Raw genomic sequence first — 24623 nt, 5'->3', positions numbered from 1 at the left:
ATGTAACTATTCTGAACATGCTTTAATTACATTACAAATACGTCAACAAAAAAGTGTTTGTTCCCTAGCTTGACCTCCCTACCTACCAGAGTAGATTGTTCTCCTAAGATGTGCGTGACCTGGCTTCATACAACTTGAACACTTGGGTGATTAATAACATAAGAATGCCAGTGACAAGAAAAGGAGAAAAAGAAAGTATCAGCTTAGTGTAATGCAAACAGGGAAATAAGTGTTTCTGCCTGTATGAATACTGCTTTTGATGAAAATAAAAATTTCCATATTCCTGTGTCCACTAGAGTTCTCAGTTCTTCCCTCTGACTCTGTTATCTGCAGTAAAGTCTCAGAGCATGCAGCACATGGGATGCTCCTGCCAGACAGGGCTTCAGTCAAACAATATGATGAGGGGAAAGCAGTTAAGCTTTTTCTCAAATGCAATTTTAAGGACTTGTGATATTTAAGTTCAGACAATCTTTGTATGATGTTTCAGGTGACAGTTAGATGGAATTCTAGCTTTTTCTGTTTCTGGGATCTCTGATGCAAACCAGTGTGTTTTGCAGGGAGTCTGAGCAAGGAGACAATATGAATGCTTGCTGCTGTAACAATCTGTAAAACCTATTAAGGACCTTACAGAATTTTATGGTAATAAAAGTGAGAATATGCTGAAGAACAATGGAAATCATATATTACAGAGAAGTTCTGCTCAACTAAAATTATTCTGGGAAGGACTCAGAATGAAGTCTACCTTTATAGAGAAAATTAGTTGCATCTCTTTTTTTTTTTTCCTACTGTACCTCTTCTTTGCGATCATCATTTTGCTTCTGGAATTGCCAGTAGACTACGGCACGCTGAGATTTCGGACTGCACTCAAGGAAAGTGCTGCTATTCTCTACTCCATAGATAATCTTTTCCTCCAGGGCCTGACCACTTGGGTTATCTGTAAAGCATGAAAAAAAAAAATTACCATGAAACTTAATAACCCTTAATTGCTATGTAATTTTTTGTTTAGAATTTGGACTTTTTTAAAGTGTTTAAACATTAAAACTTTAAAAAAAATTTCCCCATATCAGTATACCATTTAAAAAATCTCCATCAACACCTATATCTTTTTAAGTATTATTATATGTTTTTTGGTTTACTGCTTTTTTTTTTTTTAATTGTATTTTAAATCCTAACATCTGTTAACATCTCAATACGTGAAGTTAATGAATTTAATTGTGAATTTTTTTGTAAGCCTCATTATTATTCATCAAGGAAAACATCTAGGACACAACAGGAATTTTTAATAGCAAACTGTATGCAATGAGAAAACTCAGGGTGTAGTTGCAGAATGTTTGTAATGATGCCTCCTGGGCTCCATGGTCATAATACTTTAGAGGAAAGTAATAAAACATGAAGCTATTTAAAAGTAGAATAATGTGTTTAGATTATATGGCACTGCAGTTTGCTGAAACTGTTAATGACCAGGAATAATGTTTTTGAGGAAACGATCTTCAATTAATCATTTCCTCTCATACTGATATAATTTATGGAAATGTAAGGAGGTTAATAAACCAGACATTATGAGGGGAAAAAGAAAGTTAAATAAATTACTTCCTTTTGTAACAACAATGTTTCAAGATATTCATCAACTTGCTGGGAATCACATAGCTATAGGACTTATATGGTATTTGATTCTTCTCCAATACCACAGAGGCTTTCAGGCATCATGTTTCAACTCTCCACCTTAGCTCTTTGAAATGCTGGTATGGACTTAAGCGGCAACAGAACAATAATCCTGAAGAGTAGACGAGGAGGAAGGGGTGGGTAGGCAGTTTAACACTGTGTTGATCTCATGGGGTTTCCTGATTCCTTGCCACTTTTGGTCTTTCTTTCCATTTTTCACATTTGAAAAATTTTTCACATTTTTAGCATTGGAAATCTTTAGGAAGCTAGTTTTGATATGCTTTAACAGGAAAATTATGTCCATTTAAAACCCTATTTAAAGGGAAATCCTTTGTCCAGTTTTGTTTGCTCCCAACTGTGCCTTTCTCCTACTGGCCATGTTGTTTAGCAAACACAGGCTATTTGTTAGATGGCTGTGACAAAGGTAAAAGTAAAATTGAGCGCCTGACTTATGCTGACACAGAATCACATGTGGCTTTCAATAATGACTTTCAGCCCTGGGAGAGGATGGCAGAAGGGATGTGGAGCAGAATAAGGACTGGTGCTTGCCCAGTTCTCAGAAAACATCAAATGGCCTATTAACACTAAACACTAACACTAACACTAAACACTAACACTAAATAGGAAGTGCTTGCCTTCCTCTGCTGAATTGTGGACCTTTTAGCCAAGTGAGTGGGGTGGTCTATTAAAAACTGAGTGAAGCAACTTTATGACATCTCTCATAAACCATATTCCTGTGAAGAATGTCAGTTCAGCTGGGTCAGGAAGATAGGGAGCATTGAAGGCATGAATTAGAAAGGAAAGGAGCAAGAGAAGGGTAAAACAGCTGTAAGAGAATATAGCCAAGGTGGTGGGGTGGATGGAACACAGGTGAATTTGTGTCATTGAAATGGGGGAAGTATGTGAAGAGATTAACTGAATAAAGTTAGAAGTGATAAGATAAAGATTGGAAATGATAACTGATGGATCCAGATTTAACACTGTGAATGGCTGACTGATGTATTGAACTCTTCTGTTTCAAGTCAGATGCTCTACTTAGGGAAAAAAATTCACATGGCTGAGCAGGCAGTCAGATATCCTCATGCAAGGAAAAGCTGTCTGATATCTGAGCTGGGATGCACAACAGACAGCACACACAGGCCTTCAGCATAAGACAGTAGAAAATATCCCGTTTTATAGCCTGGGACACATATGTTACTGCCCCAGTGATGTGTTTCTGGGTAACAGTGATTTACAGACTTCCATAATAAAGAATGGAAACACAGGGATTTCACCCTAGGATGCACGCTCTGTCTCCATTCCTCTCCCAGGCTCCCATCTTAAACAACAGCGATCTGATAGTTTGGGTATTTGTACTGGAAATAGGAATATCAAGTCAAATTTCTAAGCCTAAGTGAACTGTGGGTGCCCATCTCCAGCATCCTAAAAGAACAATTTAACCAGATGATTACTCATTAGGGGGCTTGTAGCTCCACTTCATTATATTTTCCTGAACATGGCTTAGTTCAAGTGAATTATACAGGGGCAGAATACATGTTGCACTGTTCTCATTAGATCCAGGGAAGGCAGTTTTCTAGATCACATATATTGGTAAAAAGGACAAAACCAGGTATTTCTTGGGTAAAAGTCCTATGGCCCATGAGCAGCAGCATATTTTAAATATATAGAGAAGTTTATGCTGGAAAACTAAGGTACCTAGAATGTTTTTAGTATCTAAGACTCATTAATGAGTTTCATTAGAAGCTGTGCACTCTGGCACCATTTCAAATTTCTGTTTCCTTGGATCTGGTCTATGACATTCTAGTGTGTTAGAGAACACTGTGGAAAGTGGGTGAAGTCCTCTTTACATTTCTTCACAGCTACAGTGAAGAGCAATGAGAGAGGAAGCCTTTTAGACAGCCTTCAATTTCCATTTCCATTATTTGAAGGAGCAGAAGGCAGGTGTATAAATGTCTATAAAGTTCATGCAATATTGAGCACATGGAGCACAAGAAAATAAGCAGTGATGGAATAATCACAGGATCAGAGTGCAACTTTGGGACTGAGAAGCTGAAGAGACTGGATGGAAGAATGAAAGTCTAAGAAGTTCAGAAAAGCAGCTGGAGGAATTAGAAAATTATAGAAGTCATGAAGTTGGTAATGAAATTCAGCCCAAAATCCTGTCTGAAAGCAGTAATTCCCAAAATGAACCCAACAGCAGTATCAGTTTACTACCCTGATAAATATCCTTTAAGTACATAATTTCTGACATAACCGAAGAAGTATGAAAGGCTAAGTACTTATACCAAGATTGCTCTGCAGATGAATGAATCTCACAATACAGTTTAATTCAGAGTGATTCTTTGAACTTCCCCTGGGATAAATCATGTTAAAAAAAAACACCTCTTCTTTAACAAGTTCTTCTTCAGAAAACCCCAAACTTTATTATTTCTCGATAGCTGCAGTATGTTACACTTTATGTAACATTCTCCTTCAGCTGCCACAAAGGTGACCACACTTTTAGATTTAAACATTAGTGTCTGGGCAACCAGCTGTACAGTGAAGGATCCTCAGCTCTCTCTAATGTTGCTGTGCAGTCATTTTATACTTATACATTTGCACCAAAGGGCAACTGAAAATGCTACATAAACCTTATTAAAAATATAACTGCTGCAGACTGATTGCAAAGTTGGTTTCTGCAATGTCTTTAAAAGTTATACATTAAGACAATATTCTTTCTTCATGATTTTGTTGGTTCACATGGAGAATCAATTGGCATTTCCCGTAAATGAATCTGTAGACAAGTAGTAAATTAAATGATTTTTAAGCTTTTTTTTTGGCTATAGACAAAATAAATTCTTCATCTGTTGTAGAGGGAACTACTGGTCACAAACAAAGAAAAAATTCAGCATAAGTTGGCATAGGAAATTTATAGGCCATGCAGTCATCTGTACTATGGATGATCATGGGTAAATGACAAATAAATATAGATGTAATAGATTTACAACTCAAGTGATTTAGAGAAAATTTATTTTAAGAGACCCATCTAAAACATTCATTAAGTATTATGACAATGCATCCTTCAAGTCTAGGATCCAGAATTGGATTCCCTCACTATTTTTTGTAACTTACTGATCCTTGTAACGCTGTCTTATCCTGTTTCATACTTGCTGTGCTCATTTTGGCAAAGCTGTATTAAAACTCCTTTTGATCACGTCTACCATAGTTCTCATTATTGCATTAACAAAAAAACCCTGCGTTTCTGGATTACTGTGAAACTGGAATACTCTCTTCCCTTTGGACAAAAAGTATCTTTTTCAGACAAATATGTTTTCCAAATATGGGAAGACACAAACCCAAAGTGTTCTGAAATGCTTTTTGCATCTATGAAAATGAAGAGCAGACCTACAGTTGAATAAGCACAGCTAGCAAAGGTTATAGAGCATTAAAATGAACAGACCTGTGATAGTAGACCAGTTCATAGTTTTGCTCAGGAGTAAAATGTTCAGAGAGTAAAAATGTAAAGCTAAGAAATGCTTCTGCTTAATGCTGATTAAAATCAGTGTTTAGTGCCTGGTGAAACTTTCCTATGGTGGAATTAAAAATCTCATTTCAATATAAGGATGGTCTTATCTTCACTCTGTAAGTATTACCTGATATCATGCAATGGGACATTTGTGAGCTTTCTACTAGTCACAATTGACTAGTTCAAATCTAAACTAGTTGTACATTCATGAGTTCTCAAAATGTGACAACTACATACTGATCAGAGTCTCCTCATGCACTTTTAAAACTTCTTTTTCTCTCTGAGTAACTTGGCCTGAGTCTGACAATCAGAAGTAAAAAGAAAAGCCATGTTAATGTCAGCTGTGAGTTTCAAATTGGGAAATGAAGATAGAGAAAACTACTATTGGTAGTGAATTATAGCTAACACAAAAGTAAAATTTAGGACTATTTATCATTTTGCTACTACATGGACTGGAAGGACAAGAGGATTTTGAGGTATCTCCATTTTCAGTCACCTCCTTGTTTTCCCAGTGGTTTAACCCTGAGATTAGAGCAGTTGGTTAGAGCATGGTGCTAATAACACCACGGTTGAGGGCTTGAGGATCCCCGTGTGGGCCATTCAGTTGAGAGCTGGACTCGATGGGTCTCTTCAAACTCAGAATATTCTGTGTGAAAAGTTCCTGTAGCTGTGCCACAATCATGAGGAATCACTTTTTTTTTCCAGCAGAGGGAAGCATTGCCTAAGTATTCCCTTCCCTTACAGCAAAATGGACATTTTTTATTTTCTGAGTGAAGGTCTTCTGAAAAGTTTGGCAACAAATAAGTAACAGTGAGAAGTTTGTCAGTCAAACAAGTCAGAAAAGGAAGCTGATCAATACACTGTGAAAATGAAAAAGCTGACAAAATAAGCAAACCAAAATACATCTAAGAAAACCCATGCTGAAAGCACATGGGGATATGCCTGCTGCAAGATAATCCTGATCTTCAGAGCTTTTAGTGTGACACAACAAAGGTTACTCCATATTTTGCCAAGATAGTTACAAACACATTTGGTTTGTAATTTGATTGTGTTATTATCATCTGATGCAAACTATGTGCAGCAACATGGACATATTTCTTGATGTCATGAAGAAAATACAATTATTTTCTGATATAATATGCCTAATGTGATGGTACAGTATTATCAGGGAAGAGAAGCAGGGAAATTAAAATGCTTAAACTGTTTATCTGAGGAAAACAAAACAAGAAAAATCAAAAAAAACCAAACCCAAATAGACTTCAGTGTCTGATCCAGGCCATTGAAAGCTATCTAAATTGGGATAATGATGTATTATATTCATCTTTTGCAGATGTTCCAGACAATTGTCACCAACAAATCATTCACATGCTTCCTACCCTCCTTGTGCAGAGTCTGTAAATTACATACAAATGAGCTGCACTTCAGTGGTGCCCATAACTCACTGTGATGCTGCAGGTCTGAGCAGTGGGTGAGCGGGTCCCCATTTCGGATGTCTTGTCTTCTGGTGCGCCTGCAAAGATCACATTTGAAATCTGTTAGTGCCCCTCCCAGTGCTCAACAGCAACAAATGAAACTTTTATATAATTACAGAGGCCACGAGTGCACCTAAACCACCCTAGTAACAAATATTGTTACTACTATATTCTGTGCATTATCATTTTGCAGACTCAGGCTTTATTCTTACAGGTGAAGTCTTCAGAAACTGGTAAATACATACCTCTTGCACTGAGATACTAAACAAATAAATAAATAATGTCCAATGCTAATTAATAGTGTTAAATAAATACCAAATAAAATAAAATATTACATTTATTTTAACTGTGTGGCAATATTGGTCATAGATAAATTCATTACTTGATTCACAGATACAGGGACTGCTGAAGGATCAGAATATATACCATAGACATGATTCAAAAGTACACATTTGTGCAAGTACAGAATACTTTGAATACTGCAGCATCTTTTTATGTAGATGAAATGTTAAGATGGGTGGCTTTGAAAGAATGGTAAAGTGCTGTATTTTCTACAAAATCTAAATTAAAAAGCATAGATCATTTCAGCTACCATGGGTTTCACCGAAACATTTCTGATAAAACCTTTTACAAAACTGTTCTAAATTGTCTTTAGAAAAAAAAAACAAAATAAAAACTTGAAAAGAAAGATTTTGAAATGTCATTTTTTTTATATTCTTTTGTAGCTTGAGTCTGAATTCTATCTTTGATTGAATGTCTTTTTAACACAAAATATTCTTCTCCCATTTTGAATTCTACTGGGTCTTTTTTGAAAAACATGTTGATCTGTGCTAAAAAAAAATGTTGTATTTCATTGAAGAGAGCTTTTTAATACAGTTTTGTTTTGCATGTGTTTTTCTGTCTTTGTCTGCTCCTAGTTTTGTTTAAATAGCTGTGACACAAAATTCAACTGAGGCAAAGAAAAGCGTTTCATATGAAAAAGAAAGAAAAAAAGAACCAGGCAAACAAAGATGTGTTTCAAGTGTGAGTACTTTACTTTAGGAATCGGAGAAAGCCTGAGGGCTTGCAAAATTAGAGGAGAACAAAGAGGATTAGGCTGCTGAACAATGCTGTGATTTCAGATTATGGTATCCAGCAACGGATATGCAAAAGTCAAGTAGCCTTGTAAAAAGCCCTGTTGGTCCCTCCCTTGTGACAACAGCCCACATTTTTTTAAAGCCATTGTTCTGCAGCAGAGATCACTTCTCTTCTCCACACCAGCCCTATTTGCAGGCTCTCACTAACAGCCCAGCATCAGCGCATACCAAGAGCTCTCACAGAGGCACAACTGCACAGCTGAGTCCTCTTGCCTGAAAGGTTTTAGCCATACTCTTTTCCACTGAAAGCCCTGAAATGTTAACCTGAAACTTATTACATCAAGTACAACAAAAGCTTTCTTTCTTAGAAAAAAAAGTTAGATAAGTATTTTTATATATTTTCCTGAATAAAAACTTACTTAAAATTATGAGTTAGGACATTTTAGCACACTTTAGTAAGAAGGAATCTTCTGCTGAATGAGGCATGATTAAAAAATGTAGGAATAATAATTTCCAATATCTTCATATTACTCATTACCAATGACAAAATCACACCCAAGATATAAGGAACCATAAAAATTTGCTATCCCTTCCTACATTTTGAAACAGCATATTTATAGATACAATTTGTAAAAAAGAAATCTGTGGAAAGACTCATATTACTGTCAATGGAGTTTGAATGAAATGTTTAGTTGGGCTCTCAGGAAAATGTTGCACCTATCACCATTGTATCAACACAATGATTTATGAAATATGAACCAGAACACATCTGCACAGGGTAAAGTGAAGTGGTCACACTACAGGAGCTCTGAACTGTCATTTAGACTTGTAAAAGCCACAAAGAAAGAAAAGCAAATAAAATAATGGCTTATAAAATCTCATTAAAAAAAAAAAAAAAGAAGAAAAAGAAACAAACAAAACCCCAAACCCTAAACCCAACTATGAGTAAAACCTCTCTACAATTGCCTCAGGAATCCATTTTCCCAATATTTCTGGAGCCTAAAATGGCAAGAATTTATTATTAGGAAAATGTTGACATTTAAGCTGTTTCCAGCAATGCTGATTTTGTCATCAATGCATTCCAAGCTGAGGCAGTGGGTACAGCAGGTACCAGGTGAACAGAAGATCCTCTCTCCCACTAACACAGACTTCTACTCTGCTGCTGCTGCCAAAGGAAAACTGGGGGCAAGTGGCAGAGACAGCAGCTTTTTCTTATGCATTTTTGGATCCCAGCTTCTCAGCACTAACCTTTTCTGTCACAGTGGCCTCCAGAAAAGCAAATTCTGCACCCCAAGTTTTTCTTGTAGCTGTACAACCCAGTTTGGCCCCAGTAACCCCCACCCCTTGATCCCTGTAAGAAGAGGTCCCAGTCACTTTACCCCTCTTGGCAAGGTTAGCTCCATCTGCAGCAGTAAGTTGGAGAGATAAAGAAAAGACAAAGAGCCCTATTTCTTCCACCAGTGTAAGCAGAGGAATGACAGGATGATGTGCTCTATGGATCTTGAGATTGGCTGGGGGTAGGAATGTGCGCTAGGAATGCTGAGAAAACATGAGGTTCAGGGATAGAGAGTAGCAGAAAACAGTGATTCAGTGACTCCCGATCTTACTGTCTCCTTGAGCTCAGAGGCAATACTCAACCGGATTGATTTCTAATACTAAAGAACTTTTCAGAACAAATCAATCTTTCAGACTCTCCTTGGAAACCTCACTGTTCCCTCTCCTTTCCTTCCTCTTCCAGAGAAACCACCATGCTACCAGCGAAAATAAGAATTCAGCCCATGTAGCTGAGAAAATTTGACTGGCTCTTCTCTGGGGATGGATTCCTTATTTTCTAAAGAATTTCACAAAAAGCTTTTCTCCTATTAACTCCTCTTCCTAGTGGAGAAATAGAAGCCGATGTTCCATGAGCAGCTTTTGTCATCATTATTTGTTTAGGATACACTGTAATGCAAACCTTAAAATTTTAATTCCCTCCATCTGAAACGACACTTAGTGAACTTCCCACCCTTTACCACATTTCATCTCCCTCAAGAACCAATCGAAACCTGGAATTCAGCATTCTGACATTCTCAACTAAGTATTTGATATAATTAATTTCATGTATATAAACTCCTATGTATATAAACCCTTAGATTCTTTGTTTCTTCATATGTGCAAGATGTCTGGCATATTCAATTTAATGAATTTAGCATTTTACTCAATTTATCAAGGGAATCTCAAACTACACCAATGTCTGTTTCTATTTGCAAATGTTTACCTATTCAGTTATTCCTAATTTCTGCTTCAATAGCCAGGAGCTCTTCAGTAACTAGCTTGTATACTTTTAGAGAACGTGTTTCAAAGATAAGGGGAAGCAAAGAAATTAGTACTCTAAATCTTCAGATCAGGCAACTAGATTTGTAAATTTTTAATAAAACTGTTATTTTTGACTTGTGGAGCGAGTTTTCCACCAATGTTTGCATTGCAAAGCCTTTAGCATCAGTGCAGAGGGACTGTAGAACAGTGGTTGTTCAGATCCAGCAGCACCTGGACACACTTCAGCACATACAAGTTACACGTTTGAATAATAACAATAATGTTATATATCACTAAAAAATAGAAGTTTCTATCAATTTCCAAATATTTTAGAAGTATTTCTCTTGAATCAGAATTCACAAAATTGCAGGACAATTTACTTTGGCAAGTAGTTATTTTTTTTGATTTTGAGCCCCCTCCCCATGTTAGAGAAAATTAATTTTTTTCATTTTGCTCTTTACCAATGAATATAAAGTTAGGAGATGATTTCAGAGACAGCTCTTGTCTGAATGTTTTCTTACAGGAGCTTTTTAAGCCAGCCCAAAAAGTAGCAGTGGTCACTTTAAATCAACCAAGACTTCATATTGCATGTAGCTCCCACAATGATGTTTTCTTTGGAAGGGAAAGGGCTCCAGTTAACCATCCCCTAAAAAATCTCCAAAGCCCTCTGGTCATATTGAGACCATCAGTTAAAACAAATAGCAAACCATGCAGACATGCAGAATTGTCCCTACCTCTTGGCAGTGGGGAAGTAACGTGAGCAGGAGGAGCCATCCCAGGCACAGTAAGGGTCCCTTGCAAGGCAACACTCAGCACAAGCTTTTCCATACACATCACAGCGGTGCAAAGGAAGCTGTGAAACTCCAGTGGCTGAGCCAATGTAGAGCTGTTGCTGTTGTAAAAATTAAAAAAAAAAGAAGTTCAAAAAATATTGCAAATTACAAATTACAAATATTACAAATTTTCTTTTTCTAGGAAAGCATAAAAATGTTATATAATCATCTGTTAGGATCATTTCAAATACAATGAAGGGTCATGATCCTGGTGTATGCTAAAGGAATGAGAACAGAATTGTCCCCAGGGTAAAAAGTATCAAAGAGGAAAAGCTTTATTTTTTCATGAAGCTCTTGGTGGGTTCCCTAAACAGAAAGAAAATTAAAGTAGTCTTCTATTTTTCCTTTTGTATTCAGATCCTCACACTGGGAAAACACCCAAAGTCAGTGACAGAATGCAACAGAGAACATGCTTTTGAATTTGAACAAAAAGAAAACCTTCAACATACATTTCCTAAGCATTACCTCAACTTATGCATGTGAGGGGGAAACCTGAAGTAAATTATTTCAGACTGATGCTACGACATTTCAGTTTGGAAGTGGTGCTATGCATGCACTTCTTTGCATGCCTGGTAATTCCAATGTTTTGTACTCTTTTCTATAAGTCATGATTTAACTGGAACATATCTTTAATGAGGGGAAAGGTTTTATTTTGGATAAAAACCAGTGTTGAGTAGAAGATGCAGTTCAAATGCAGAAGTAAATAAAAAAAGCATGCATGCAAAATGAAACACAGCCTTGCATGGCATCATAATAGAATATCTTCTCTCTCTCAATTTCCTCTGTGATATCAAATTCATGTGGTCCACTAGGGAAGTTTGCCTCAGAGTGATATAAGAAAACTGAACTTCTGATCCCATGTGAAAGTCCAAAGAGAGATATTTCAGATTAGGAATAATCAACAAAGAAAACAAGTATTAGTGGGATGCAAAACTAGGGGAACACTAAATAAACACATACACAAACATTCAAGGGTATAATCCTTCTGGTTTGGAAACACTGACATTTTGCTATCAAACCTTGACACTCAGCACCCACAGTGGACCAATGAATACCTGTCTTCCAGGTCCTACTCCAAGCAGTCTCATGAAGAAAATACAAATTTGTTTTAATTTTTCTTTCTTTGAAAACAGAAAGATGGTGTGAAAAAATAGTATTTCAAGAAATGTTACAAAAATTCTTAATCTCCTTTCAATGTCCCACAGGCACCATTTTCAGGGAATTCAGGGATGGAAGATGGCAGTGGTCACCTACCAACTAGACATAATGAGCACCAGATAACAGGAGATAGCGACCCCAAAAACACTCATAAGAGGTGTTGTGTTAACTTATTTCAGAGACAGCAGCTTGGCAGTTTATACAGCCATATTAATTGTAACAGAAACATCCCGTGCATTTATATAAACACCGGTATTTTCTCAAGGAAAATATGACAAGGAAAGCCCCCAAAGGAAAATTCACTGGCAGATTGAAAACTAAACCCTTTCTAGGCAGCTGCTTCCATCTATTATAGTTTCATAGCTGGGTTGTAAACCCACATTCTCCAGGCAAAAAATCTCTGGCAACACAGGGCTTTAAACAAAGCCTGAACTATACAAACCCATCCCAGTCAGTGTTGTAGCCTTGAGAAGAGAGGATAGGCAACAGACCCCATGGGCTGCTTCTCTATAACTGAAAGGACTTAATCAAGTACCCACCTTAGGGCTACATCCTGCAGTAAAAAGAGCAGCAATTCAAATCTTAGGTGACCTAACTGCTTCTCAAGGGAAGCATCTTCTCTTTACTGATTATGGAGGCAGCATAGGTCAAATTAGAGCTTCAGTTAAGTATCTTAAATGTCCAGATGGTATTGATCTGAGTCCTGTGTAATTGGGGCATTAATATCTGTATAAGCATGTAGGAACGTGTGGTGCAACTAATATAAAAATCAACCCAGAGAATGCACATGGGAAAATAAAGAATGGTGTAATGGTTTCCTATGTACCTCTGTAACCAATTTTATTTTGCAAAAATCCCCTCCCTGATTTCTAATAAATTTCTTTAGAATTGAAGAATGACCAGAAACCTAAGGAAAAAAAAAAAAAAGGCCAAAACAGGGTTACTTAAAAATTATATTCCTTGTAGATAAGTTCATAGTTCAGTCAGTGAACTGCAGCATATGTTTCAGGTGCTGCACAGCCTTAAGGCTGCTGCCTTGTTTGCTGCTCTTCTGATCATGGTTTTAGACTCCAGCTGGTGATCATTATTCTGGACACGAACAATATAAAAAATCCAGGCAGTATGAAATTCAGAAAATAGAAATAGAATTATTTGCATCAATGGTTTGACCTTACTTTGCCATACCACAGTCAAACTGCCTTTTCAGACATCTCTTCCAAGACATTGTTAATTTAATGAGTGAGATTATCACATCAAAACAGAGAGTCAAAAAAAAAAAAAAAAAGAAAAAAAGTTGTCCTGTAAAAATTCTTGCACAAGTATCAGAACTCAAGAAAAACTGAGGAGACTAACATTTTAAGCAATTCAGTGGTTTCTGTTGGCCCCACAGTACTGCCCAAAAAAAGCACTCTTTCCCCAGACAGAGTCAGACAAAGGGATAACAGAATGTGGAAAATGTAATGCTTAAGAGGAAGAACTTCAGCAGAATTTTTAAAGGAGCTTTAGGGAGCATGAGATTCAAGTACCATTTGATTTATTTAATGTCTTGAGAAGTAATGCAGAATAGTTCAGCACACTGTTTAAGTGATATATTCATTTTGAGCTGGTCCTTTCTATATGCTCACTATGGACAGAAATGTTGATCTCTGAACAAAATTCAGTACTTCGTGAAATATACTATGAAAGTAGTCACTAAGAGATTTCTGAAGGTGTCTGCCTTGCTTTTGCTTGAAAATCTTATACAGGAGAAACAAAGCTTTTTGTAGCAATTCACCAGACAAGGACTTGCTAAGCCAAGAATCTTCTTGTCCTTTTCCCATGTCACCAGAAATCCTACAGATTTTTGAAAGAGCATCACAAAGCTGACCCTGAGAAAAAGGTGAGAGGTTGCTCTGCAAAAAGTCACCTTTGATTGAAACCCAGGCTGGACTTTTTGGCCTGCTTCCATGTTTGTAAGGGAAAAGTTATGGAGCTTCACCTGGCAGGCTCAAAGCCAAGAGGCACCATGTCTCCTAGAGAACTGTGAGCTGAGGCAGCTGCAGGGTGTTGCAGTGGCTCAAGGATGCTCTGAAGGTTTGTGTCTACTGCTAACAAAGCATAAACTGTTTAAGTGATAAGGTTACACAAGCCTAGGGCTCTGAACACAATCAGGAGGAATGTGTAGCTTCAGTGAGAAAATATAGACACAATTCCTGTGAGTTAAAGAGAGCAGAGTGGAGAAAGAATGTATTAAGGCTTAGTCTTCAACATAAAAGCTAAATTTACTCATAAGCCACTCTTGCTCAAAGGCCAAATGCAGACTAAAAGAGAGAGAGAGAGAGAGAGCGAGAGAGAGGAGCTTTAGAGCTTAATATAATTTAAAACCTAAGCTAAGTTCCGCTCCTGAAGAATTTGTAGATTTTGGTCTTTAGGAAGAGTAATTTGTAACATAACATATTGGCATGATGGCAAAAGAGGTAGCTTTGAACAACCAGAGTAGTAAAACATTTAGAAATAAGGAGAAACTCCCTGTACCATGTTTTTATAATTGGATGAAAGATTTGTTAGTGAAAAAACAAAATGAAGCGATTATTTTTAAGGCATTCAACAGAACATGCTGGTTTTAGTATTTACATTTCATGCTCTGGCTTTCCACAATGCATAGAATTATCATGCTGTTTATATGAAAACCACCCTGCTTATCAGAACACAATGAGTAAAGTGTTTGAGTTACAGAACTACAGTATTTTTAAATCATAAATGTAAAATGGAAACATGTTGCCATATACTTATTTCATACATACTGCCAAAAGCTTGTCATACTGTATCATGATTCTGTCATTTTTAGCCTGAGGCTGGTTGATTTTTCATGAGTTTTACTCTGCCTGAATAACTTGTGGTTTATGCTCTTTTTTAGCTTCAGACAATTTTAGCAGTGTAAATTTGTTTTCAGAAAACTCAGGAAAATTGTAATCTCTCCTGAATAACTAAAGATGCTCTGGAGGAAAAGCTGTATGAAAATGCATGGTCAATTTTCAAATATGATTGGCTGCTTTAAGGGAATGTACTTATAAAAATAATCCAAAGCAGAGCATTTTGGTATGATGTGGACATATATACAACTTGACAGGTCTGTTTTTAAATATCCCAGTATTCAACAGTACCTTTCTCTTTGTCCTGCCATTTTTGCTGATTTAGGCGGTAAACTGTTAGAACAGTGTCCCCCCCAAACATTTTCTGTCAAATACATGAATGCTTTCAGACAACTTTCCTAAAGACAGTGAATTCAGAGTTGAATATGCAGCATTTCAAATATAATACTGGCCTCTGTCCATTACAGAATGAATTTGACTTCTGTTTAATAATATATAGAGTGAGGTAGAATTAACTAAATTTTACTTATAATGTGCACAATTTTTAGTGCACCTATTCCTGAAAGCAATACCAAATCTCCTCTTTCCTGACTGACATAAATGAAAAGAAGTTCCTTATATTTACCAAATTAGCTTCCAGATGAGCACATATATGAAAAAGAAAAAAAAAAAAAAAAAAAAAGGTAAATTTGACACTACATTTTATGTCTCAGACTCCTGAGACAGGAAATGACTGGAAATGACAGTGGCTGGGATCCATCCACCTAATTCCAGGCAAAACTGGAAGATAGGCCCCTAATACTCACTTCATTCCTGGAGTGCAAACCAATGTTCTTTGCACAACCACATAATTTATCAACTGCTTCACAAATTTGCTTAGAAATGCAGGAATCACCTTTACTCTAAGTCAGACAAAACTTTACCTCTATCCATCAAGAAGTTCATTTTAGTTATGGTCTCATTTTATAGGACATTTGTTTTCGATAAGCAGTTAGCTATTAGTGTACTCAACAGAAAGTAGGAAATATAAATTTGGGAGCGTGAAACCCTTATCTTAACCACATCACTGAACCAGAAGGCCACGGAAAATTTGGACTGCATCAGATCTGTTGATCTTTTGTTAAAGCTGAATGGTGCAATGGAATGGACACAGGACAGAAAGACAGGAGGATGTCTCATTTCCATCCTTTGCTTCCACCATCTGCATTTTGTACCAGACTTCTACAGTGACTAGAACTAGTCCCATTAAAGAAAGGCACCAAGTTTGGCCACGCCTTTTGAACAGTCTCTCTGTCGTGGAAGCATTCTATAATGTGGACTTTTAAATTTATTTTTTCCTAGAGATCCACCAGACACCTGGTCAGTTTGCACTTAGTTTCCACCTTACCGGTAAGTAACGCAAACTAGGCTTTGCCTTTCCCCATTGCACGTCACATTTTCCTGAGAAACTACTGCTGTTTATGTAAAGAGATGGGATGCTGCTGCTGCAATTAATATGTCTCTGCTGACTGCCAAGTTACTGTCTCTAGAAGACAGAGACCAATAAATATTTGAAAGGTATTTAACAGTTGTGCACGTATTACCTGCTTTGTGGAAATCTTCATTGCTGAAATAACTGTGGGCTCCTAGGGAAAAACAGAGTTAAAATTTAAAATGAGCTATAAACATAAAAATTCTGTTACAATACTATTTGCACAAGGTAGAAACCCTGAAATTAAACTCGAAACTCCCTAGTAATAGTCCTTCTTGTTGTCATTTGCGGTGGAATTATTTCTAGCTGTAAAGGAATTAGAATGCATGTACATATCTGGGTGAACATTTGATTGCTATGTTGATTGTAGATATTTAATTTTCCACTATTAATACAGTTAAATTGTGATCACTTTGCCACTAGTTCCACATCTTGAAATTTTTACCTACAGTTAATACTAAAATTGCATTTCAAGAACTTCCCAGGTAATATGAAAATAATAATGGCCATATGAAAATTGATAGATACTATCTATTAAAGGTAATAACACTGAAATAAGCAGCTCAATTTAAGTATATTAAGGTAAAACCCCCATTCCTGGGAAATTTTATTCATAAGAACAAGTTTTAATCCCAAGTACCATCTTTTTAACTGCTCCACACTATTCACTTACAAAGAAGTTACATGCATTTTCGGAACATGCAAACAAAATGAGCAAGAGGTTCTTTGCACTCTGGAATATCCATCATTTAATCAACTGTTACAACTTTTAGGTCCAGGTCCTTGGATGGATTTTAATTTTAAAAGTGGCATAATTAGACAGTGTGCAACTCAATTTTGCATGAACTCTATTCCATCTAGAAATCTGCTATTGATCATACTTTTGATCATCATACTTTTGGTTGTGTACATTAATAAAGGGTTTATTAAGCTTTTACACTTGTATAGTTTTCAACTTGCTTATCCTGAGAGAATTGGATATGGGTCAGTGGATGGTAAGCATGGACTCGCCTTTACAGAGGGGTTAATAGACCTTATATTAGAAAACATCAATTAAATGTAACATTTGAAAGAAAATTGAACTCATTAGTTTGTTTGCTCGGCTGTTCAGAGAAATATTGCACAAATGGGGTTTAAAGAGGCATTTGTTATCAATGTAAAGGATATGAAAGACTTTCAGCTCTGTGGAATTTTAAATGAAAAGCACTGTACTCAGCACATTGCAGCTTAACATCAAAATACATTGTTCATGATGCACATACACTCTTTAAAACTAAAGTAAACTCACATTTGGATGAGGTACCTGTAAAATCTCTTGGAAATTCCCTATTGAAAGATTCATATCTTATGCAAACAAATTCTGCTTATTCCACTGAAATACATTAATGCCCTCTTTAAGGCTTAAATACATGTCTAAAGAGATAATTGAGTTTTCAAGTAAATCAGAACACCAAAATACCTTCATGCAATGAAAAAATACACATGTAAAGTAAAATTTCAAATTTGAATTTGCCATTCACTCTTCTACTTCTGCAAAACCTTTCTGAAGTAAAATTAATTCCATTTGTTTTCCTTCTTTCATTTGTATATTTTTCTGATCTTTTTTAGTTTGGCATTTCTACCTGTTTCAGGGGAGAGATTCACATATTATCAATAATTTCCAAATTACCCTGTGCTCATGTAATGACTTTTGCATGTGTAAAAAGGAAAAGAACTTGTCTCATTTTCTTCTCATAGTTTCTATGTTAAGAAAAAAAAAAGTACCCTAGATTTCTGTCCTCAAAAAACCCCATGGATTGCAAGAACAGGGACACATATTTTTTCAGAGGTATCTTGCACTCAGAACAGAGATTTCTGAGCAAGATTTGTACCATTAACAGCAGGAATGCCCTCAAGAAGCTCTGCTCAGCTATCTTGTCTCTGCTCAGAAAAAGAAGCTGAAGGGATGGCAAGGGAGTTTGATGAGGACATGGTGGCAGGGCCAGGGCACGGCCCCTGTCAGCACAAGAGGCTCCTGGAGCATGCCAGCAGCATCTTCACACTGTCACACCAACCCCGTGCTCCCAGCCAGGGATAACCCCCAGCTGCCTGGAGATGGGAAGTGGTGCCATAAAACGGCACTGACAGAAAGAGTAACGTGGGGAATGTAAATGATTCGTTGTTGTGTACAAAACATGAGACATCCCTGGGCTCTGTCTGGGAAGTGTTTGAAAAGTTTATTCAGCCCTGCCTTGCAGGCTGCCTCCGGGATGCTGTATTTTTTAGGTGGCTCAAACAGGAAAAATGGAGAAGATTGATTTCACCAAAAAGTATTAGAGTTAGGGGGTGTTTATGGTGCCTTGTGTAGAACCATGAAAATAAGACTCCAAAGGGACCTTTGAAAATATTAACACTTTGTTCCTCAGATTATTAAGCGTAAGAAATCTAGACAGATCACTGTTTAAAGTATCTTCCTAGTTACAATATGCTGATAGTCTGAATAGTTTTGAGAATTGATGCAATTATAAATTTGTATATTGCATATCTCTGTGGGAGAAAACAGACAAGCATTGTTCCCAGACCAGCACAGGTAGATATTTAACTCCAGCACACAACAGCTCAAGATTCAGAAATACTAATTTACTTTTTAAACCACTGAACAAGAGCCCAGAATGCCATTTCTTTATCATTAACCTCCAGCTCGCACTGAAAGTTTCAAGGTTTATTTTGACTGGTGTCGGGGTCTCTAAATGACAAGCTAATTAGAGGGGTATGCCAGGCTATTTCTTGGCTAGACTGCAAGAAGTTGAGTTTGCAGCTGTCCACAGAGAAATCTACAACCTGACACTTGAAATTTAGCTGCACTTACCCGAAAGACTGTCATTTCTTCCAGCAAGACTTCCTCTAATTCGTGCCAAGTCTCCTTAGGAATTGAAACCACTTTAAGAACTGTTCCAATATCTTGAAAAGTAAAAAAAAAAAAAAAAAAAAAAGGGGGGTTTTCAGGTGCTTAAGATGAATACTTCTGCTTTGTAGCAGCCAGAATTTCTTGTAGTATATAATTATTTCGCATATAAAGACTACGAACCTACATTTCTCTCAGCACTCATTCAAAAGAACTGCTATTTAAAATAACCTCAGAAAACAATGTATTTCAGTAGGACATTTAAGTATTTGAATTATCAAAATGCAACAAAGAAATTGCATACTATTACAGTTATTAAGGAATAGACAGGACTGAAATACTATTTAAGTGACAGTATAAAATGACAGATTCATGACTGGGGAAGGAAATGTTCTAAATTTACCCAGGTGTGTTTTATAGTCCATTTTGAATATGATGTTTTTCTTTCTTAAAATGCATATGAAGATACTGCAGTATGGCTATAAAACCATCTGGACAAATGTTCTTAGACAGATGAAGCTGTTAGGTCTCTTAAGTACCTGCAATCTTCCCTGTGTCAAACAAAGTACCTAAGATGTATAAGCCCCTTAAGGCATCTATATTTCTCTGTGTGTAAGATGCTGGTTCTTCACTGAAGGGTGAAAAGCATACAATTTGTGTCTTTGGTTTAGAAATAGGTGAGTGCCAGCATTTTAGTACTATATCAAATTACATTTTTTGAGTTTTGCAACAAGCTTTAAAATGAACAAGGCCAGCACTTGAAATTCCAGAGCCACAACCTTTGGTTTTGTGAACGTGGTTGAGACTAAAGACCATCTCTGTTATTCAGCTTCTGCATCTGTAATTTATTTCTTTGTTTCTATGAACACAATTTCCAGGAAACAACAAAAATACAAAGAACCATTTCTAGGTTGGCACACATCACTGCAGACTCTCTGAAATGGAAACAATCTGTATGCGACTTTTCTTTTTAACCAGCCATGTGTAGTGCCATGTAAATGTATCACAGGTAGAATAATTATGTCCCTAAGGACTCTTCATGGTGCACATCCTACAGCTTTAATGGTTTAGGGAAAACACAAGGCATTTTAAGTGGATAAAATTCTCAAATAACTATAAAGGTTGACATTCTTAAAACAAGAACTTAACCATCAATTACACAAAATCATATATATATATTATATATATATACATGTACATTTTATAAGTATATATAGTTTATGGGTGTTAGCTGAAATTTCTGAATAAAAATATGACAACTGTGCTTCTATATCTAAAATACACATAAAAATGAGACAAAGAAATAACATACATTAGAAATAGGGTAGCTGACTTAAAAGCTATTGATTCAATAAGAAAATTCTGGTACTTAACTTCTTTACATGATTTTGTATTTAAATTCCTACAAAACCTGAAATATCCTGTAGAACTGAGAGTTTTCATTTTTTCCATCTGCTTCCCTTTAAGCAGATGTTGGTTTCTAGATACATATTTTTGGAATTTTAGAAAGAAGCAATTTCTTTTCCCCCAGATTATGTACATCACTGTTTTCTTTCATTAGCCACAAATTCATATATTCTTTTAAAAACACAAAACAACAGTTATTTCTTAAAGCAACAACCAAGCAAAGCACATCTTTCTTTTTATTTAGGCATCTGCATGTACAAATTAAGCTAGTAAAATATACTAGATAAGTGGGTTTGGATCGGTCTTCATTATGATCATTGCTGCTGATTGACTATATCAAAAACAAGAAATATTGAGAATGTTACAAAACAAATGCAGTTCAAACTTTAAAATAATAAGAAAAAAATCCACATTTCTACAACAGAGTAATTCAGAATAACAGAAAATCTAAGAGTAGTTATATTTGTACTTTAATCGATGAGTTAATTTACTTAATTATCCTGATAATATGATTACTGTGGTTTTCAGGAAAATACATTTTATGGATGAAGAACAGGGAACTCTGACATAATAAACATAACAGTGTAGCAAAGTGGCACAACTCTGTTCTGTGCTGGACTAGGACTGTCCTCAGTCACAATCCATTAAATGCCATATCCTAGAAATAAAGGGAGATTTTTCATAAAACAGACTGAGTGGGCATTGAGCAGACACAAGTTTCCCATAATGTTGTTTCAACAAAAGGTCAGACTTTTAAGTGGCTCCTGCAACAATTACAGTTGCCTGATCTCAAGAAAGCCTCTGAGGTCAAAGATACACGGAGTTAATCACTGTGGAGACTCTGGTCAGGCCACAGGTACCAAAGTGGAGCTTTATCTGGCTTACACATCAAGTTTTACAGAGTAGTATTTCAAACAATTTCACACAAACGGAATCAGGCGTCTCCTTTAGGATCAATAGGCTCTGCTTAGTAAGATAAGATTACTGTTATTAATTGGCTTTACTGACAGAGGTACTTTAACTGTGCCAAAGGATGCCAAATGTTAGACCATCAGGATATGCATGAAACCCTGTTTTTTTCTGATTACTTTCAAGCATACTGATAGGATTTTATTTTCATTGTGAAACACACTGGTACAATCAGAGTGGGAAAGAAACTGCTCAGCTCAAGATTTCCCCCACAGGAACGGAAAATGTGACCACACTGGATGGCTATTAATTATGTTGTGTTCAATTATCATCAGTTATTCAATGAAAAGGGAAAAAAAGTATTTCTTCAACATAGTGCAGTTCAGCAGCACATGGGAATAATGTAGATTGCTCTAACAGCAATGGGAAAATACAGAGAAATATTATCTAATCTGATGGGACAGACTGCACAGAAAAACCCAGTCATACCCCAGGGAGCATTATTCTGGCTTTGTCATAGGTTCAGATCACCAAGTGGGAAAATGGACTGTGAGTAGAGTCCCTAATCTGCTTCCCAGTTAGTTCTTTGCTTGGGAAGAACTAATACATGCTGATTGTGTATCTGTTTGTGATTCCTCTGACTCTGAGCAGCTGGCTCAGTGAAGCTCTCTGGCAGAAGGCAGGCAGGGCCTCAGTTCTGCCTCTTTGCCATTCCCTCCATGTGGAAGACACCTTTTCCTGATTCTGAAAACCACAATAAGGACAGTGAGCTCAGAGGAACATGAAGCAGTTTTTGTGCTCCAGCACTAGGCATGGGTGTTGTAATGCCTGTTCTTGTGGTATGACCTCCTGCTGGAAGAAGAATGGTTTCTACAAGTAGTCAAAAGTAGTATTTCATAAAATAATGACACTCTGCACTTAGAAAGACAGGATTTTAGTGCTGAAATATCTTTTGACAAGTGCAAGTAATAATGTTTCAACACGTTTCTTATAGTTTGTGGGCAGGGCTATCACTAGCATTGGATGGGATCCTAAGCATCTACCACACACCTGAATATTAGTGGTTTAGGAAAACCCTAAATTCAGAGGTAAAAATTATCATTTAGGTTCTTTTAGAGGGAGATCTTGCCTGACTGATTTACCTAAGAACCTCTAGACATAATAACTAAATAACCAGTGTATGCAATGATAACTACCCAGACGCTGTAGCTCAGTTTTAAGCAAATCTTCCTGCACTGCCTGAAACAGACAGGAACTTCTGTCTTAATTTTCATCTTACCCTAACAGCAGTCTTGAGGAAAGTACAGTGAATCTCTGCAAGAACTTTTTGCTTTCCCTTGCAGAAACAAATGCATCTTTCTTAGCCCACAGGCCAAGCTTTGGAGAGTTAAATGCCACCTCTTTTGCTCAAGAAATATACTTAAATAAGTTCCTTATGTTTGTTCGGCACCATACCATGTATGCCACTAATTTGTTTTTTGTGGGCCGAATCAGGTCATAGAGGACTTGTTGAAAGGCACCAAACACTATGAATTGTGGATAACATCTAATGTGTGATGGAAAATATATATGTTGCGAAAAATCATATGAAAATACTTGTCAATGTTTTATTCAAGAATATACTGCAGCACTGGCATCTAATAACTCAGTTTACAGCTTTGAAGTGCTTTAACCCTTCCTGTAGATCTGTGTTTTCTGCAGTAAATGTTCTGGATTGTTATGCTTGCACTGTGTTTGGTACACAAAGCTTCATCAGCTCTCAGTTTACTCATAATACATTTCAGGCATCAACATGAAAGAGATCTTACATTTATTGCTTTGGAAATCTGACCCCAGGTTTAGAGTACTAGAACTGCATTAAAAGTATGTAAAAAGTTGGACTGTTGTAAGACAGACACAGAGGTATTTTTTTGGTCCAATGCTGAAAAGAAGCAGTAGGATTTGATTTGGTTTGGCTTCACAATGCCAATGTCTAATTACTAGTAATTATGTTCAGTAGAAGTTTAAAATACTTTTATTTAACATAGCTGAAACATCAGCCAACTAATGTAAAACTTTCACAGATGAAGAAACAGATCCATGAGATCCAACTGCTACTCAGCAAGAGTTTTAAAACCATTGAATTTAGGAAAATTCATATGAGCTAATTTTTGGACACTCTTTCTTGTTATTACCTTTCTGGAAAAAATGTCTTGCCTGAGTGCATATTTACACTTCTCTAAGATGCCCAAGCTGTATGATTCTGCAAATGCTTTGGAAAGGATATCATCTTTCTATTTCAATACCAGCTCTTCTGAAAACACTCCATTTGTGCCGGATACCTTCATCTTAAGTAAAATGATGCAACCTCTTGGCTGAAGGGCTGAGCATCTTGAGGCAATACTTGAAATACTTGAAAGGCACAAAAGACTTTTACCATATTTGCCTCATTCACATTAATACTTTTTATGCTTCACTTCAAAATGGGTACCTCAACCCCCTAATTTTAATACTAAATTATAACTAATAAGGCAAGACATTTCTAATAAAAATCCCTAATAGCAGTAGTTGGAAAGAGAGTGGTTTGATCTTAAACCAGTTGGCAAAGCTCCTAAAGAATTAAGATGTGCAGGCTATGGCCTGTACCTGTAACATTGGATGTTTGTAACAAAGGCCTCCCCACATGCACAGTTTTGGGTCCTGCCCCAAATATTCACATGATTACACTGTTCTTCAGTCAATGTTCTGTCTTCCAGAGTACGAGTTTTTATCTGCTCTAGGTTTCCATCAATCCTGGAGGAGCATTACTGTGTAGATTCAAGACCTCTCACCTGTGCCAATGAACATCACGTCGTATTGGCCATCTTCTGCATCTACTCGATCTACCACGATCTGTGTGAACTGGTAATCCACGTCTGTTTTAATCATGATGGGACGGTTGTTGATGGGGAATACTGGGTTGTACATGGCGGGATGACTTCTGGCAAATGTGATAACTTCATCAGGAAGGTCCTTGGTGGAATCAAAACCTCCAAATGTTTTACTGGGACACTAGGAAAAAAAAAAAAAAGGAAATGTTTTACATTTTATTATTTATCATCCCATCTAGGGCAGTCTATA

The 24623-nt window shown here is 36.6% G+C and overlaps 1 protein-coding gene across 5 annotated transcripts in view; it reads right to left on the bottom strand.

Annotated features, from left to right (window-relative positions):
- The window catches only part of SEMA3A (semaphorin 3A), a 322842-nt gene that overhangs the window by 5009 nt on the left and 293210 nt on the right, over positions 1-24623 (bottom strand). For all 5 annotated transcript variants that reach the window (XM_038153363.1, XM_038153364.1, XM_038153362.1 and 2 more), the window contains 6 exons: positions 24335-24554; positions 19173-19264; positions 16437-16478; positions 10745-10902; positions 6610-6677; positions 792-934 (listed from right to left, as the gene is read on the bottom strand). In XM_038153363.1, coding sequence (XP_038009291.1) covers positions 792-934; positions 6610-6677; positions 10745-10902; positions 16437-16478; positions 19173-19264; positions 24335-24554 — 723 coding nt within the window. The remainder of the gene's footprint in view (positions 1-791; positions 935-6609; positions 6678-10744; positions 10903-16436; positions 16479-19172; positions 19265-24334; positions 24555-24623) is intronic.

The sequence above is a fragment of the Motacilla alba genome, chromosome 1A (genome assembly GCF_015832195.1).
Source record: "Motacilla alba alba isolate MOTALB_02 chromosome 1A, Motacilla_alba_V1.0_pri, whole genome shotgun sequence".
NCBI classification, from domain to species: Eukaryota; Metazoa; Chordata; class Aves; order Passeriformes; family Motacillidae; genus Motacilla; species Motacilla alba.
Note: the sequence above shows the minus strand (reverse complement) of the source record. Positions and strands in the feature narration are given on the sequence as shown.